Below are 15,569 nucleotides of genomic sequence, written 5' to 3'. Positions count from 1 at the left end.
TTTTCTTCACATGATGAAAGCATAATGATTTGTCCTTATGCATTGCATATGTTTTCAGGCTAGGATTCCCTGATGTATACAAGTATATCATAGACTGGTGTGCATTAAGATTTTTGGTCATCTTTCCCTGAAGGGGCATTCAGATGATATGTACACAAATATACTGACATAGAGAAATAATGAAATCTGCCAAAGTGCTAACCAGCTCAATAGACAGAGCAATTGGTATCCAGGTCGTGGCTGCTCTAGGATGCACATCCAACTTATCAGCAGAAAATAGGCCAATCAACTTAAAATAGTCCCTGTTGGTGTTCTGCTGCCAGCAAACCTCCTACTCTTTATCTGGAGATCAGATCAGCAATGATACTCTGGAGCCCCTACTCACTACAGGAGGAAGAATCCAGAAGTCCATCAGCCAGTCCTCATTAGGGGAGCGGAGGTGGAATAGGACAGTAATTTTGATGTCCATGGTGGTATCATTGTAGAGGATCTGTCCTGGGACCAGCAACATGATCACTAACTCAATATTAAAATATTAACTTCCTTTCAGGGACTCCAAAACTCAAGTTACAAATATTATTTATTTATACTTTTTGTATTTGCAGTTTGTAATCTTGCAAGTTGTTTGTCGGTCTTTGTGTGTGGTTTTTCATTGATTCTGTTGTATTTCATTGTACTATGGATGCTTGCAAGAAAATGAATCACGGTAGTATATAGTGACACATACATAGATGATAAATTTACTTTGAACTTTGAACCCATTTTCCTATCCCTGCCAATAACATTCTCTTCATCCATTCCCTGGTTACCTTTTGCTAATCGACACACACAAAATTTATGTAAGGGATAAGATGGGAATATCCATTTGGAACACAGATGAGAAGGAATTTCTTCAGGGTATGAAGGGATACAGGGAGAAGGCAGGAGCTTGGGCCCAAGAAGAAAATTGGATCAGCCATGATGACATGTTGGAGCAGATGTGATGGGCCAAATGACCTAATTCTACTCTAAGATCTCAGTTTTTAGCCAGAGCGTGGTGTATCTGTGGAATTCATTGCCATGAATGGCTATGCAGTCCAAGTCATTGACTATATTTGAAGCAGAAGTTGATAGGTTCTTGGTTAGTCAGGGTGTCAAAGGTTACAGGGAGGATGAGGTTGAGAGGGATGATGAATCAGCTATGATAGAATAGCAGAGCAGACTTGATGGGCTGAGTGCCCTCATTCAGTTTCTTTGCCTTATGCAATTAAGGAGCAAGTATTTAAAATGTTGAATGGGTTAAACACAGCATAATAGTAAGTATCAAGAGGCTAGATGCATCTTTAAAAAAAATGGAAAAGCTGCCAAACTGAAAATAATGACCCAGGATGTTAAAAGTAGAAGAAAATTGTGGATCATGAAAGTTCAATGCCATTTCCTCCTCTCTTCCCATGAACCTGCATAACCACTTACTAAAGTAGTAGTGTGACTGGACTGGTATATCTTTATTAGCCAGTAATTAGAACAGCCAAGGATAAAGATGCACAGACATACAAATTCTTTGCAACAATTTTTGTAACTTCTAAGAAAAGACCATCTCATATTTTTAGGATACAGAAAAGATAAAGTCATGAAATCCCTTCACTTCAGAATTGTCAACACAAACCACATAGCAAAATTGATATTCCAATGTAAATGTTCTATCTGAGCCTGTAGTTCATTAAAATAGCCAGAAGCGAAGTCAAAATTATGATTAGAAAGAGATCCCAATGGTGCCGCAGCTGAAAAACACCAAAAGCCACATAAATTTCTCCCTGGTTAAGTAGAAGTCTCTTGGTATAACTTGTCTCGATGAAACTATTTAACTCAAGTATTATTTCTCCCACCCCCAGCTCCCAGAATATATACAGGACCCACCCCAGACTTGCAGTTGCCAGGTTCCAATCCCCTGTTTGCTCAAACTTTTAAAGAGGAAGTCTGGTCTTCATTGATAATCCCCATTTTTTATTTCCTTTCATTTAAATTATAAATGATACTTACAATAGTATATAGAACTCCATGGATGAGATCTATAGCTCCTAGCTTGATGAGTGCAAGGAAAACTGGTATGTATGCATCTGTACTCATTTCGGTAGCCAGTTTGTAGAATCTTCTGGCCAAATAGAGATCCTAAAGAAAGGGGTGTATCTTATTTTGAAATACATTTTGGGTGCAAATTGCTGTTAAGTTTTGAAAGAAAAAAAAATCCTCATTTTCATTTTTTATGAAAATAAACCCAGGACTTAAACAAAGGGATTATAGGGTCAACCTAGTAAATCTCTAGTTGAAAATCATGCATGTTTTGAATCATAGATGAAGCTTAATGGAAAAAGGGAGTCACCTTCTTTGTCATTCTTTTTGAAAACAATTTCTAGATTATTGATTTTTGAAACTATCCAGGAATGAAGATTTAAAATGAATATAAATATACAAGTTTCATTCTTACCACTTACATCTGGCACTAATATTTTATGAGAGAGATTATCTTTTGTTAGATATATAAGGGAGGGAAAAAAGCAAACTTATTGATAAACAAAATAGCTTACAAGATTTGTATACCATTTCATGAACTTAGGCTTAGTATGGAGAACAAAATCACTTATGAAATTGGTCAAAACTGCATTTGGATTCCATGTAAGAGATAAATGGTGACTGAGATAAAACTTAAGAATAAAAAGAGACATTGTGGTTTAATTGTGCAGCTGAAGTGAACAATGTTTTGTTTTCAAAACATCCAACTTAAAAATTATACATTGGCCTCAGAGTCATAAAGTGCACAAATAGACTTTTTAGCTCACCCAGTCCACACAAATCATCAAGAACTACTCAAATGAAACCTATATCAATACTATGTAATTCTTGCTATATTAAAAGACCCTTGAAAAAATACATGGAAACTTGGAAAGGTTCAGAGATATATGGGCCAAATGCGGGGAAATTGGACCAGCTCTGATGGGAATCATAGTTTGCAAGAGTTAATTGGGTCAAAGGGCTTGTTCCCATGCTGTATGTCCCTATGACTATTTCCAATAAATTCTACTGTTCATCGGTACACTAAGGGAAATTTAGAGTGGTATTGAACTTTACAGCCCATTTGTCTTTGGAGACTATGGGAAGAAACAAGAAGAGCATGCAAACTTTGCACAGCATTAGAAGTTAGGACTGAACTTGTTTCTTCCAGCTGTTCCCTTATGCTGTTTTAATGATAAAAATTTTAAGAAGTTACAGTTTTTGAGACTAAACCCTGAATTCATAGTTTTGAAAACTTTGCAACAAAGTCATCAATTCCATCATAACATAAAAAGAATCAGTCCCAACACAGACATTACTAGTCACTGGCAGCCAACCAGAAAAGGCTAAAGTTTGGAAAAATACTGGAAAGGTGTCTTCCAAACTCTATCCCAAATACTTAATTACAATTTGGAACCCAACCCTTTGATTGCTCTTTTCAGCACCTCCAGAGAGGGGGACATGCACCTAAGTCCGACAATGTCGCACACTGTCTTTTGCCTCTCTGTTGGCCAGGCGTGCAGTTTTGCTCAAGTGGAGGGATGCTGCCCCGCCCACCCACGCTCGGTGGCTCAGGGACATCATGTCCAGTCTGCACCTTGAGAAGATCCACTATTCAATCCTCAATTCAGACATGAAGTTCCAAAAGGTGTGGGGACCCTTTCTTGAATATTTTCAAAATTCCCAGTCAGACTAAAGGTCCATTCTCTCTCCCTTTCCTCAGTACATAAATCCCTGACCTCCAGCATTTTCGGGTAAAACTCATTGGACTCAAATTTGTTATCATACAACAGCCTATGTATTAGAAAAATATACCTTCTCTATACCAATGCAGCTCTGTGGAGACAAAGGTTCTGTTTACCCCTTTTGCCAATGCATTGATGATTTGGAGTTGGGGACTAGGAGGGGTGGGATGATAATGTTTGTACTATGGGTGCATCTCTTTCCTAAATGTGAATTGTACATTTGATACATTTGTTATGCATTGCACAATTCTCCTTTATACTATGTTCTCTTTATTTAAAAAAAACAATAAAAATATCATTGAAAAAAAAATCCAAAGAACATTTTTTACCTCCCTGAGAGAAAGGGAGAGACACAATGCTCTATGGAAGAAAAATCTGCTTCAAATATGAGTTAAGTAGACAACCTATTAATGAATATTCTCTCACAAGTAATATACTCTCCACTTAAAGAGAGGTCAAGATCCCATATGTTTGAAGTCTTTTCTCTTCTAAACTTAAGCATTTACGACTCAACCTGCACACACAAAATGCTGGAGGACCTCAGCAGGCCAGGCAGCATCTATGAAAAAGAGTGCAGTCAACATTTCAGGCTGAGACCCTTCATCAGGACTGGTGATGAAGGGTACTGCCATCAAATCTGAATGAAGTTTTGCAACACAAAACATCATTTTTCCATTTCCCCCTGTATCTGCTTCCTGGCCTGCTGAGATCTTCCAGCAGCTTTTTCGGCTTCAGTTTCCAACATCTGTATTCTCTGTGCCAAGTACTTATCTATCATTATTTATAAGTTTCTAAAGAATAATGAATCCTGTGACAATACATAATTCAGAATTTAAGATCATTACTTATGAAAATAAAATCTACTGAAAAACTATTTTGATTTGTAGTAATATGACTACTTCCTACCTGTTCCGTCCCAAGACCATGTTCGTACATATACGCGAGATTGAACATAGCTTGTGCACTGCGTTGCTGTTCAGCAGCTAAACGGTAGTGAACTGCAGCTGTTTCATAATCCACTTTTGTTCCATGACCATAGTAGTAATAATCACCCAGTTTAATTCTAGCATATGAATATCCTAGCAAGCAAGATAATGTTTTAAATCCTAACAAATATTTTAACAGTGATTCAAAATAATTTGCTATTGTGGTTGTCTTGCATACAAGTAGAAATGCTGTAAATTTCTAAGATTTACTGCCAAAAGAATGAAGAAATTTCTCCTAATCTCAATTCAAAATAGCCAACTCCTTATCCTGAGGTAACCCCGAATGTGAACTCTTCACGAGATCACTTCTCACTATTCTAAACTAGAAGACAGTCCTATCTACAACCATCTTTCCTCAACTGGCAAAACTGCTGGAACCATTCTGGTGAATCATCCCTCTATGCTAGGTATATCCTTTACAATCAGGAGAACTGAATTACCTAATACCTACTGTATTTCCTAATCAATTACCTATATCCTTTTGAAGTTAGTTCACATATTCTCAGTATCCCACTTAATTGTGTATTGTCAGCAGACTTGGAAATATAACAGCTGAATTCACTCAGCCAAGTTTTGGTATAGATTGTCAACAGCTGGTCCTAGCACTGATTCCTGAAGTGCCTTCCTAGTCTCAGTATGCCAACCTCAGAAAAATATATTTATTTCCACTCTTTGCTTTTTGTATGATTACTAATTCTTAATCTATGTTGATATATTACTTACAATTTAATGTATTCTAACCTTGTTAACCCACTCCCTCATTCTCCCTTGTGAGAGTTTTGAAAATCCACACCCACCACATCCAATGATCATTATGAAACCTATCACAACTCACAGAACTTAAGTAAATTATCTACAAATGATTTTCCTTTCAAAACCCCACACCAAGTCTACTCAATTCCACTTTCTTTTAAAGTGTTCTATTATGACATCCTTTATTATACAATAGATTTTAGAATTTTTACTACTATTTATGTTTGGCTAATAACTTGTAATTTGCAGTTTCTTTTATTAAATGGTGGAATCACATTTACAACACTCCAATCCATAGGAACAATTCTAAAATATAACTTTTTTGAGTTGATAGTGAGTTCATTCTCTGAAGCAACCTCATATATATTTAGTGATGTAGATTGCCAGATCTTGGGATTTATTATCGTTAAGTGTCACCAATTTTTTGCTACATATCTTCTATTATATGATTTTCACATAAATACTGACAGACTTCTGGAAGCAGAATACTGTCTTTTGGGCAATGATTTAGCGGAATCCAGGACAGAGTGTAGCAGGAGGTGATTCTTTGCAGAGTGAGGCTTCCAAATGACAGAAATAAGGGAAGTTTTTTAACAAAAGTCACACAAAAAGATTTAAAATATTTTATCCCACACATATGTTGCCATACAATTTTTGTGCATACTAGTCTATTTGTGTGGGCAGATACTCCGGCAATTTATATATTATATTGGCTCTGGGGAGCTAAGCTATAGGAGAATTGAGCTGTTGACTTTATTCAGGGAAACTGAATAAAGCAGAAGAGTTAGATAATGAAAATGACAGAGAAAATGGAGGTGGACATTGGGTATAATTATCTTGTGTATCCTTCTGACAATTATTGTTAAATAGACTGCATTGCAGATAGATAACTACTCGCAGCTTTATCTGGCCCTTGTCATTGGAAATGCTTATCATAACTGATTGCCAGTATTTAAATACTGGATTATACAATGAGGCATAAATTTGCCAAAATTAGAGAATGTAGGTTACAACAGAAAATTATGATGGCAGTTGTGGCAATATGCTTTCAATGGATTTACTTTAAACACACATAATCAACTTCTGATTTTCTGCTGTAATATATTCCTTTAACTGCAACTTCAGACCATTAGTTAAAAACATTTTAAGTAAATAAACTTATATATGTCATACAACTTAAATAAAATGTGTGTTCTGTGCCACGAATAATCGGAATTACAGCAAATCAATATAAGTCAATATAATTCCGCAATTATAAATACTCATCAACTTATTTTCTATAATCCAGGAGTCTGTGGTGTGTAAAAGGTTCACCTTATCAGTGCATCTGGATATGATATATAACCTGAAAATTAAAAAAATCTTTTTTTCATAGTTTTCTGTCATGTACCTTATATATACACTTGTACCTTGGGCTGCAGCTCGATTCCAATACGTCAAGGCCATATGATAGCAATTAATCTTTGAGATGAGTGCAGATTTTTCTATTTTCAAACAAAAAAATCACTGAGTTTACTTCGAAACAACTTATAGTAAAATAACAGTTCTGAGTTTAAAAAATCTTTTTACCATGTTCTAGAATGTAGGCTATGTTACTTTGAGCCATTTCATATCCTTGCTCTGAGAGGAATAAATACTGAAGAAAGGCAGAATCTATATCATTCTTCATGTAGGCAAAATATGCAGATAAGAACTTTTCAGTCCATTGACCTCTTTCACAAACGTTCTTGTAAAGCTAAAGGAGGAATATAAGCCTTGACAAGTTAAAAATCAAAAATAATTGTAGGAGTTTCAACGGTGGAACTAGAATCAAATATAATTTCATTAAAATATTAAACATGTTTAATATTATACTACATAGTACTTAGATTTGTTGACTTCCAGTAAAAAGTGTAAAATTAACATGTATAAAATTCTAAATAAATGCACACAAATGCATAAGCAAATATTTTCTAAATAATTAATATATAGTGTATTTTCTCACAAATTGAAGAAATTAAAATATGTGACTAAGCACTGATTCAATTCTCAATGCAAAGAAATTTGTATTGATAATAATAATAAATGGCAAAATAAATATATTGGCTATTTTAAATGCATCTGTGCAAGAAAATTATGTAATTAATATTACTTCCCTCCTTGCTTTTTAAAACTGGATGTTTCTGTGTGGTAAATATTACTGGCCATCTCAATAACAGGATTCCACAGACCCGATCAATGTACGGGACAATGAGGTATACTTATGGATGTGTCACAGAAAAGAACATGTTAATATTCTCTTCTTAATGACAACACATAATTTCAGTGTCCCAATTTTTTTTCAGAAAGTATAAATGTTAGTTAAATATTAAACAGATAAACTGACAATATTTGGCAAAAGAGTGCTTAAACAAAAACCTGATTTTGAAGTATACTAGTGGAAGTGTACCTACACAGAATACATTAAGTCACTGCTCTCTAATTTATTCAAAGTTGTCAAATTCAGTGTCCCAGGTTAAAATACAGTATAAATATTTATTGAATATTAAATAGATAAATAGAAAAAATCAGTATAATTGTATTATTGTACTGGAACGGCAAAGTTCACTAATCTCAAAGTATCTTAATGGTGCTTTCCTGCACTAATTAAATGATAAATTGTTCCCTTTAAATGCACTTCAAGTGGTAGCATTCTTGCCTCTTAATCAAAAGATAATTGGTTCATGTTTCATTCCAGGTATTGGAGGCTGGCACTCCAGTGCAGTTTTGAAGATGCCTTCATTTGGTGGGAGACCACCAACCTAGTCATTGTTGTTCCTCAGTTCCTCATGAGGAAGATGTTTGTTGGCATTGGGAGGAAAGGGAAATTTATTGCCCACTTTTGCACATACATGTCTAACAGCTCATAAAGGGTAGTATAAATTCATGTTGGAACAACATTAGCCCCAGAGGAGAAAAAACATAACACTCTCATCAATCTTATGTGCATTCCTCAATCTATGATATTTTGTTATTATATTAAATATTATATTCTGGGGAGTTTATCATTGAAAAACAATAAGTTAGGTAAACTACAGACAAGTTGTAGAAAATGCAAGGTTAAATAAACATTCTCTAGTTCATCTTCAGTAAGTGGCAATGAAAAACAATGCAGTTTAATAGAATTAAGTAATGGTTCAATAAATTTCATGTCTGTGAAAAGAATAAGATTTTAGACTTGTCTTTCTTACTTATTTTACAATTCGAGGCAACTGTACTGATTACATTAAAATTGATCGTACTGTTCTATCACCTCAGCAGCTGTACGACAGGATCTGACCACCCCAGTTCCACTTCCATACATCTGAGCAAGATTATACAAGGCCAGGGTATGTCCAGCTTGAGAGGCATGGCGAAAATACTGAGTGGCCAATTTATAGTCTCTCTTTATACCTAAGCCAGCTGTAATAAAATTAAGTTTAGATTTACTTATCACAAACACATAGTTTAATTTTGTATATCACCTTTAATCAATAATACATAAAACAGGATATTTCCAATACTTACTGTAGTACATAACTCCTAGTTGAAATTGTCCATCTACCCATCCCTTATCTGCTGCTTTCTTGAAATATTTTGAAGCCTTGTCATAATCCTGAAATAAATTTTTTTTAAACAGATTTTTCTAAAACATAATTATTTTTCTTTTTATAATATTAGAGTAGGAATCTTACCACTGGTAATCCTTTTCCATAAAGATAGGCTAATCCTAATCCTGTTAGTCCAATAGGGTTGCCCTGAAATTTAAAAAAAATGTTCAATTTACAGAAAGGCTAGTGAAGGAGAGGCCATATGCACCAACAAAAAATGTCAATTATGTGAAACTTGAAAGGTAATGAAAATATTTTAAACATTAATATAAACAGAGTTCACCTGATAATTTTTTGGGTGCTGAGTGAAGTAACTAAAAGATGTTTTGCTATTAAATGGACAGTATGTTTTCAGGCCTTTTGGTGTTTAAATGTCCTTTTTTACTTTTTATATCAAAACATTCTACCAACTTTTTAGAGATTAAGTTCTTTTACGTTCTTCTGGTATACAAAAAAAAATCATATGTGAAGAAAATTCTAAATATAGTGAAGCTGTTATTTTGTTATTTTAACATTTAAAACAACAAATCTCAATGAAATGGAATTAATTTAAAAATAACTGATTTATGATTAAGATTCACATTTTGAAATCAAGTCTTAATCAATTGTAATATCAATTAACTAGAAATAAATTGCTGTAGAGCTCTCAAGGGCTCAATAGAAGATGAAAAGAAAGGAATTAGCTACAGGTTTTGTCTTGCAAGAGATAACATAAAATAGGTCCCAATGAAAAGAGCAAACATGAGGAAACATCGACAGTGCTTCTCCCTATAGATGCTGCCTGGCCTGCTGTGTTCCATTTTGTTTGTGTTGTCCCAATGAAAAGAAGTCGATTGAGTGTGTAAAATATATATACTTAAATTAGCTGAACTGTTTTTTTCACCAGTTACCTTATTAGCTCAATAGGTGTAAGGCACTCCCTATGAAAAGAGAATGAATGAGCACAGGAGAAAGCAGTAGGATGCTCAAATAAAAGCTTATGGACTGGAAGTAAAAAGAGCATAAAATGGTAAAATGAGTTCCAAATTAAATAACATAGAATGGCCAGGAAAGCAATGGAAAAGTGGCATTTATGGAGAATTTTATTTTGGAAGATGGAGAAAACCAGGTGATAGAGATGGAAAAAAAGAGTGAAATATTTATATTTTAATAAAAATACGTTGATAAATTTTTAACACAAGAATATATGTTTTGCAGTTTTAAACTCATCCATAAGAGTTTCTAGTTCTAAAGTCTGACTTGATCCAACAAGCTTGCTTATTTAACCAAATGAACCAATATTTAACCCATTGGCTAAAAGACGGGTAATTTAAATATAATTGCAGCTTTACATGGAGCTTTGAGATTTAACTCAGGTTGTATGGGTTTTCAGAGATCCATGAAATTCACTGATGAAATACCAGAAAGTACAGATGTGCATTGGATAGGAGATAATCATATGATAATATAAACTCATGAGAAATAGACAATAGACAATCGACAGTAGGTGCAGGAGTAGGCCATTTGGCCCTTCTAGCTAGCACCACCATTCACTGTGATCATGGTTGATCATACACAATCAGTACCCCGTTCCTGCCCTCTCCCCATATCCCTTGACCTCGCTATCTATAAGAGCTCTATCTAATTCTCTCTTGAATGCATCCAGAGACTTGGCCTCCACTGCCTCCAGAGCATTCCACATATCCACCACTCTCTAGGTGAAAAAGTTTTTCCACATCTCTGTTCTAAATGGCCTACCCCTCATTCTTAAACTGTGGCCTCTAGTTCTGGACTCACCCATCAGTGGGAACATGCTTCCTGCCTCCAGTGTGTCCAATCCCTTAATAATCTTATATGTTTTAATCAGATCCCCTCTCATCCTTCTATATATCCTGCAGTTTCAGAGATGTTCTTATGAGTAACTTTAAAAGCTTTTCTTTACATCAGATGTATTGGATCTCAGTAATGTTTGGTCAAAATTTTGGGTAGAGTAATACATGCAAGAAGAGCAGCTGATTGTGTTTACTTTAATGAGTGTGGATGTCTATGCAGGTGCTGTACAGTAAAAGACAGTTTGCATGCACTGTCCTGAAATTGATTTTAAAAATGCGCATCTCACCATGCCCTGACAGAATGCAAGTTCTGTGAACGTATATGCTTGGAGAACAGAATATTTGTGAGTAAGTAAGAGTGAGGGATATGACGTTGGGCCTCCTGTGGTAGAAAACTAGAATTCACAATGTTGTAAAATTGAGGGTCTTTCATCCCAGAAGTTTTTTTTCGGCAACAACACTGATATACAGGAGTAGTTTGTATGCAATGATATGGGTTTAGGTTCGTTCAACAGCAGACAGCAGGTGCCAGAAAGATAGTAAAATTTTAATTTTTCACCTAAAAATGTACTCCATTATAACTTCTGAAACTATATTTGTCAGCTTAGAAAATAATTGTACATTTGCACGATTACAATTGTATCAAACAGCTGGCAAGCTACCTGATAGAGAATCAGAGTCAGGTTTATTATCACTGGCATGTGATGTGATATCTGTTAACTTAGCAGCAGCATGCCCTGGGTGCTGGAGAAGTTTTTGAATAGAGTTAAAATAAATTTGTATAGGCTATAAGGACAAGGGGAGTTTGAAACAGTGTTTGATCGATGTAAGAGCTGCAGGTTAAATTATTTGCAGCCATGTGATTTTAACACAATAGACATACTGGATCTAGTTAAACTGCACCCAGAAAGAAGGGAACTATTAAGTTTCCAAATGATGTTGCAAGTGGGTCATTGAGCTAGAAACATACTGTAGTCAGGATATAGGTTATAGTCAGGAAGAAGTGAACCAGTTAATCCCTAAAAGTTGGTAAGTGAATGACTAACACATGCTGCAATCAGGATAGGTGATCAGGTTATTCACCAGCAGATGTCGTGCTGAGTCAGAGATGTATTAACTCCGAGCAGTGGCTGCAATTAGAATTGGAACTGGAATTGGTTTGTTATTGTAACAAGCACTGAGGTACAATGAAACCTTTCTTGCATACAGCTCATACAGATCAGTTCATTACACTGTTAGACTGTTTGTGGTAACTTATTTTTTATTCTTTCTACTTCTCTTCTAATATCTGTGCACTTGTAATGCTACTGTGACACAGTAATTTCCTCTGGAATCAATAAGGTATCTATCTATGTACACAGAGCATTGAGGTAGGACAAGACTAAACTGTAACAATAGAGAAAAAAAGTATAGCAACTGCAGAGAATGTGCAATGTAGATAGATTGCAAGGTGCAAGGTCATTATGAACCATAGTGAAGAGTCCGTTTATCTTATATTTTAATGTACTAGGGAAAGGATATATTGATCATTCACAGGAAGTTGTTTCTCATGGGATCACTAGCAAATGACTATCTGAATAGTCATGAATATAACAATATAATGACAGATAGTTTAAATTAGTGGTCACCAACCTTTTTAAGCCCAAGATCCCCTACCTTAGCCTTAATGAAAGGCAAGATCAACCCCAGCTCAATTAGTTATATGCATGCGCACCAGGGCAGAAAAGACTGGAAGTAAAACCCTGCAACCCAGAAGTAGAAATAATGTATGAACACCAGGGGTCACCACCGTTCTTTTGTACCGCGGACCGGTTTAATATTGACAATATTCTTGCGCAGTGGCCAATGGAGGGGGGGGGGGGGGTGGAGGGTGTTAAACTCGACTGGAATACAGCGATACTAGTAGCAGGTTCCTTATGTCCAGTCTATTCCTCAATTTAGTTTTTGTGGCTCTCAGCACTTAGCTTCTGCCCCGCTTGCTCACAGTTTTTTTCCTCTGAGAAAACTCAACGGGTTTGTCTTTAAGTGCAGGGTGCTTGGACTCAAGGTATTGAAGCAGTTTTGAGTACTTCATTGCCCCATTAGACAGCCTCCTGCCCGCCCGCCGCCAGACGCCTTGGCCAGGTGCGGCTGTTCCCGTGCCGGGGTCATGGTGGTCGCAGTCCGGAGAGAGTGACCGACCAAGCGAGGAGAGCGACAGGGTGCGCCCCCCCTCCCCCTGTACGATCTATTGGCCGACAAAAATTTGGCTCAAGGGATGATTTTCAGTAGATCGCAGCGAGGTAGCTGCTCTGATACTTACAAATTAGGTCGTCTGCGAATATTTTAGCACTGGGTTCCCCACGAACATTCGGTGTACTAAACAGGTTTAGAGGAGGTGCCCATTTGTCCACTCTCCAGGCCAGTAACAACGGCACTTCCCACTGGCTGCGCGAGACAGCCAATTACCCGAGGCCAACCAGTGATCCCTGGTGCAAGGGTATCACTGCGTTTAGGTGACTGATGACCTCGCATGCGTTCCAGTTCAACAGTGAGCGTGACAGGGAATGAGGAACGGTACAGCTAAGTCATATCGTTTCCTTGCGGCCCGGTGGTTGGGGACCAGCGCTTGTCGGGGGGAGCTACATGCATGCACACTAGGCAGAAAGAATAGAACTAAAACCCCGCACCCGGAAACAATCTCTCAACAGTATTTGTGTATTTATTTTTCTTTTTTTTTGGGATCTACTGGGAAAGTCTCTAAGATTGACCAGTCGATCGCAATCGACGGTTTGGCGACCACTAGTTTAGGTCATGCCGAGGACAGGTGGGAAATTAGAATATCTAAATGTAAGTTGTTAAACAAAGATTGCAGTAATCTTTCAAATTTGAATAAAGACATTTTACTATGGAATAAGGTATACTGGTTTGTTGTTATTGAAAGAAAACATGTCAGGACTTCCACCAGCCAGTGGTAATCCCCTTATCAGCCAGTGGTAAACACAGAGGGCAAAAGAAGGTTCTTTTCTTTCTTTAGGGCTAATCTTCTTTATTAGTAATTACTCTTTTAGACTTGCTACTTGCTTATTGCTGTTAGCTGGAATCCATCAAGATAGGATATATGGACAGTGGTTCCGCTTCCCTGAACCACAACGTTATTAGAAGTTTAGGCTATAATTTTGGTGGTGGTCGACTACAGTATCTCTGCTGCAAAGGGTGGCTGGAGGTGACTGGAAACAGACCCAAGTGCAGGACACAGGCATGGAGATTTGACACAGAGATGGGTTTGGACGTGACATGGCCTCAGAACTTGGAATTTGATTCGGCTTCAGAACTTGGAACTTGACTCAGGACCAGCAACTTGGAACTTGGAATGAGAACTTGTTGTTGTCCACTTGGACTATCTGTTACACACAGTCTTTTGGACATAAAGGATAGCCAGCCATTAGTTAGGGTACTGATTGCAGGCTGGGAATGCTGTGCTGGAGATCAGGGGTTTGAATGTTGATCAGAATATTAGGAGTGGCTAGGTGGAGATTGTAGAGGATATTGAAAGTCTAGTAGGGGAGATAAAATTTAGTAATGGAAACTTAGTCAGATTCAAATTCTAGGGTACTCTAGAAAAAACCCTATTAATCACAAACCTGCAGGTATAACATCATTGTGAAAACACAGATGTTCCAGGAGTAACAAATGAAAAAATAAAATTTAATTGGAACCACACTGACAATTTTGAAGAACCTCAACCCAGCAACAATATAATACCATGTTGTAAATTATCTTCCCAATGTTGAATTCAAAATCAGGTAAGGAATTGGGGTAGATAGCTTTTCTGTACATTTTCCCTCTCCATAACAAACATTATTATTGTGTCCAATAGATTGTACTCTATTACATTTTCAGTATGATCTAAACTTGCTTTACAAGTTGACATGGGTATCATCACTACATCTGAAACAGCTCAGAAAAAAATACTTCCAGTTCCAATGTAGTGTCCTGGACCTGAAATGCTTATTGTTCTTCTTTCCATAGATACTGCTTAACTTGCTGAGTTTCTCACGCATTTTCTGCTTTTATTGTATGGCATCTGAAAGTTTTTTGATTTCCATGGATTAATTTCTCCATTAATTATCTTTGCCACATATATGCCCTATAGAGATACCTAAAACAAGTTTTACAACCTGAAGGAAGGTATTTATTGATATGCCTATTGTTATTGATTCTGCCAAGCTACTGTTTGGACATACAAATTAGGAATCAATTAAATCTTATTTATATTATAAATAAAACTGAATTTCACATTTCTATGTAAGCTGTCTGCAAGACTTACCCTCTCAGCAGCCATTCTAAAATACATGAGAGCAATTTCATTGTTTTGAGGCACCACTTCATTCCCTTCAAAATACATCTAGAACACAAAGTTACATTTAAAGAAATAGCACTTAATTTTACACAGTTTAACCTGGGCGAAACAAGATTAGTGAGTGACAGGCAGTGGGCTTCAGAGTGGACATGGTCTTCATCTGTAGTCATGGTTTTATGGTGGGGATACTTTTTTTAGTAACTGCAATCTATTCCCCCACCCTGCCACTGAGTCAATTGAGCTAATCGGTCTCATGTGAACTGGTCCCGTCTATCGAATAGAGCTACAGCTTTGTA

At 36.5% G+C, this 15,569-nt stretch overlaps 1 protein-coding gene across 1 annotated transcript in view; it reads right to left on the bottom strand.

Annotated features, from left to right (window-relative positions):
• Positions 1-108: 108 nt before the first annotated feature.
• LOC132402389 (protein sel-1 homolog 1-like) overlaps positions 109-15,569 on the bottom strand; it is a 38,328-nt gene continuing 22,867 nt past the window's right edge. Inside the window, exons 11-18 of the mRNA XM_059985248.1 lie at positions 15,241-15,318; positions 9,205-9,267; positions 9,038-9,125; positions 8,784-8,932; positions 7,082-7,247; positions 6,922-6,996; positions 4,680-4,852; positions 109-2,148 (exon numbers count right to left, since the gene is read on the bottom strand). Coding sequence (XP_059841231.1) covers positions 1,984-2,148; positions 4,680-4,852; positions 6,922-6,996; positions 7,082-7,247; positions 8,784-8,932; positions 9,038-9,125; positions 9,205-9,267; positions 15,241-15,318 — 957 coding nt within the window. The 3' untranslated portion in view covers positions 109-1,983. The remainder of the gene's footprint in view (positions 2,149-4,679; positions 4,853-6,921; positions 6,997-7,081; positions 7,248-8,783; positions 8,933-9,037; positions 9,126-9,204; positions 9,268-15,240; positions 15,319-15,569) is intronic.

This window comes from Hypanus sabinus, chromosome 12 (assembly GCF_030144855.1).
Source record: "Hypanus sabinus isolate sHypSab1 chromosome 12, sHypSab1.hap1, whole genome shotgun sequence".
Classification (NCBI taxonomy): domain Eukaryota; kingdom Metazoa; phylum Chordata; class Chondrichthyes; order Myliobatiformes; family Dasyatidae; genus Hypanus; species Hypanus sabinus.
Note: the sequence above shows the minus strand (reverse complement) of the source record. Positions and strands in the feature narration are given on the sequence as shown.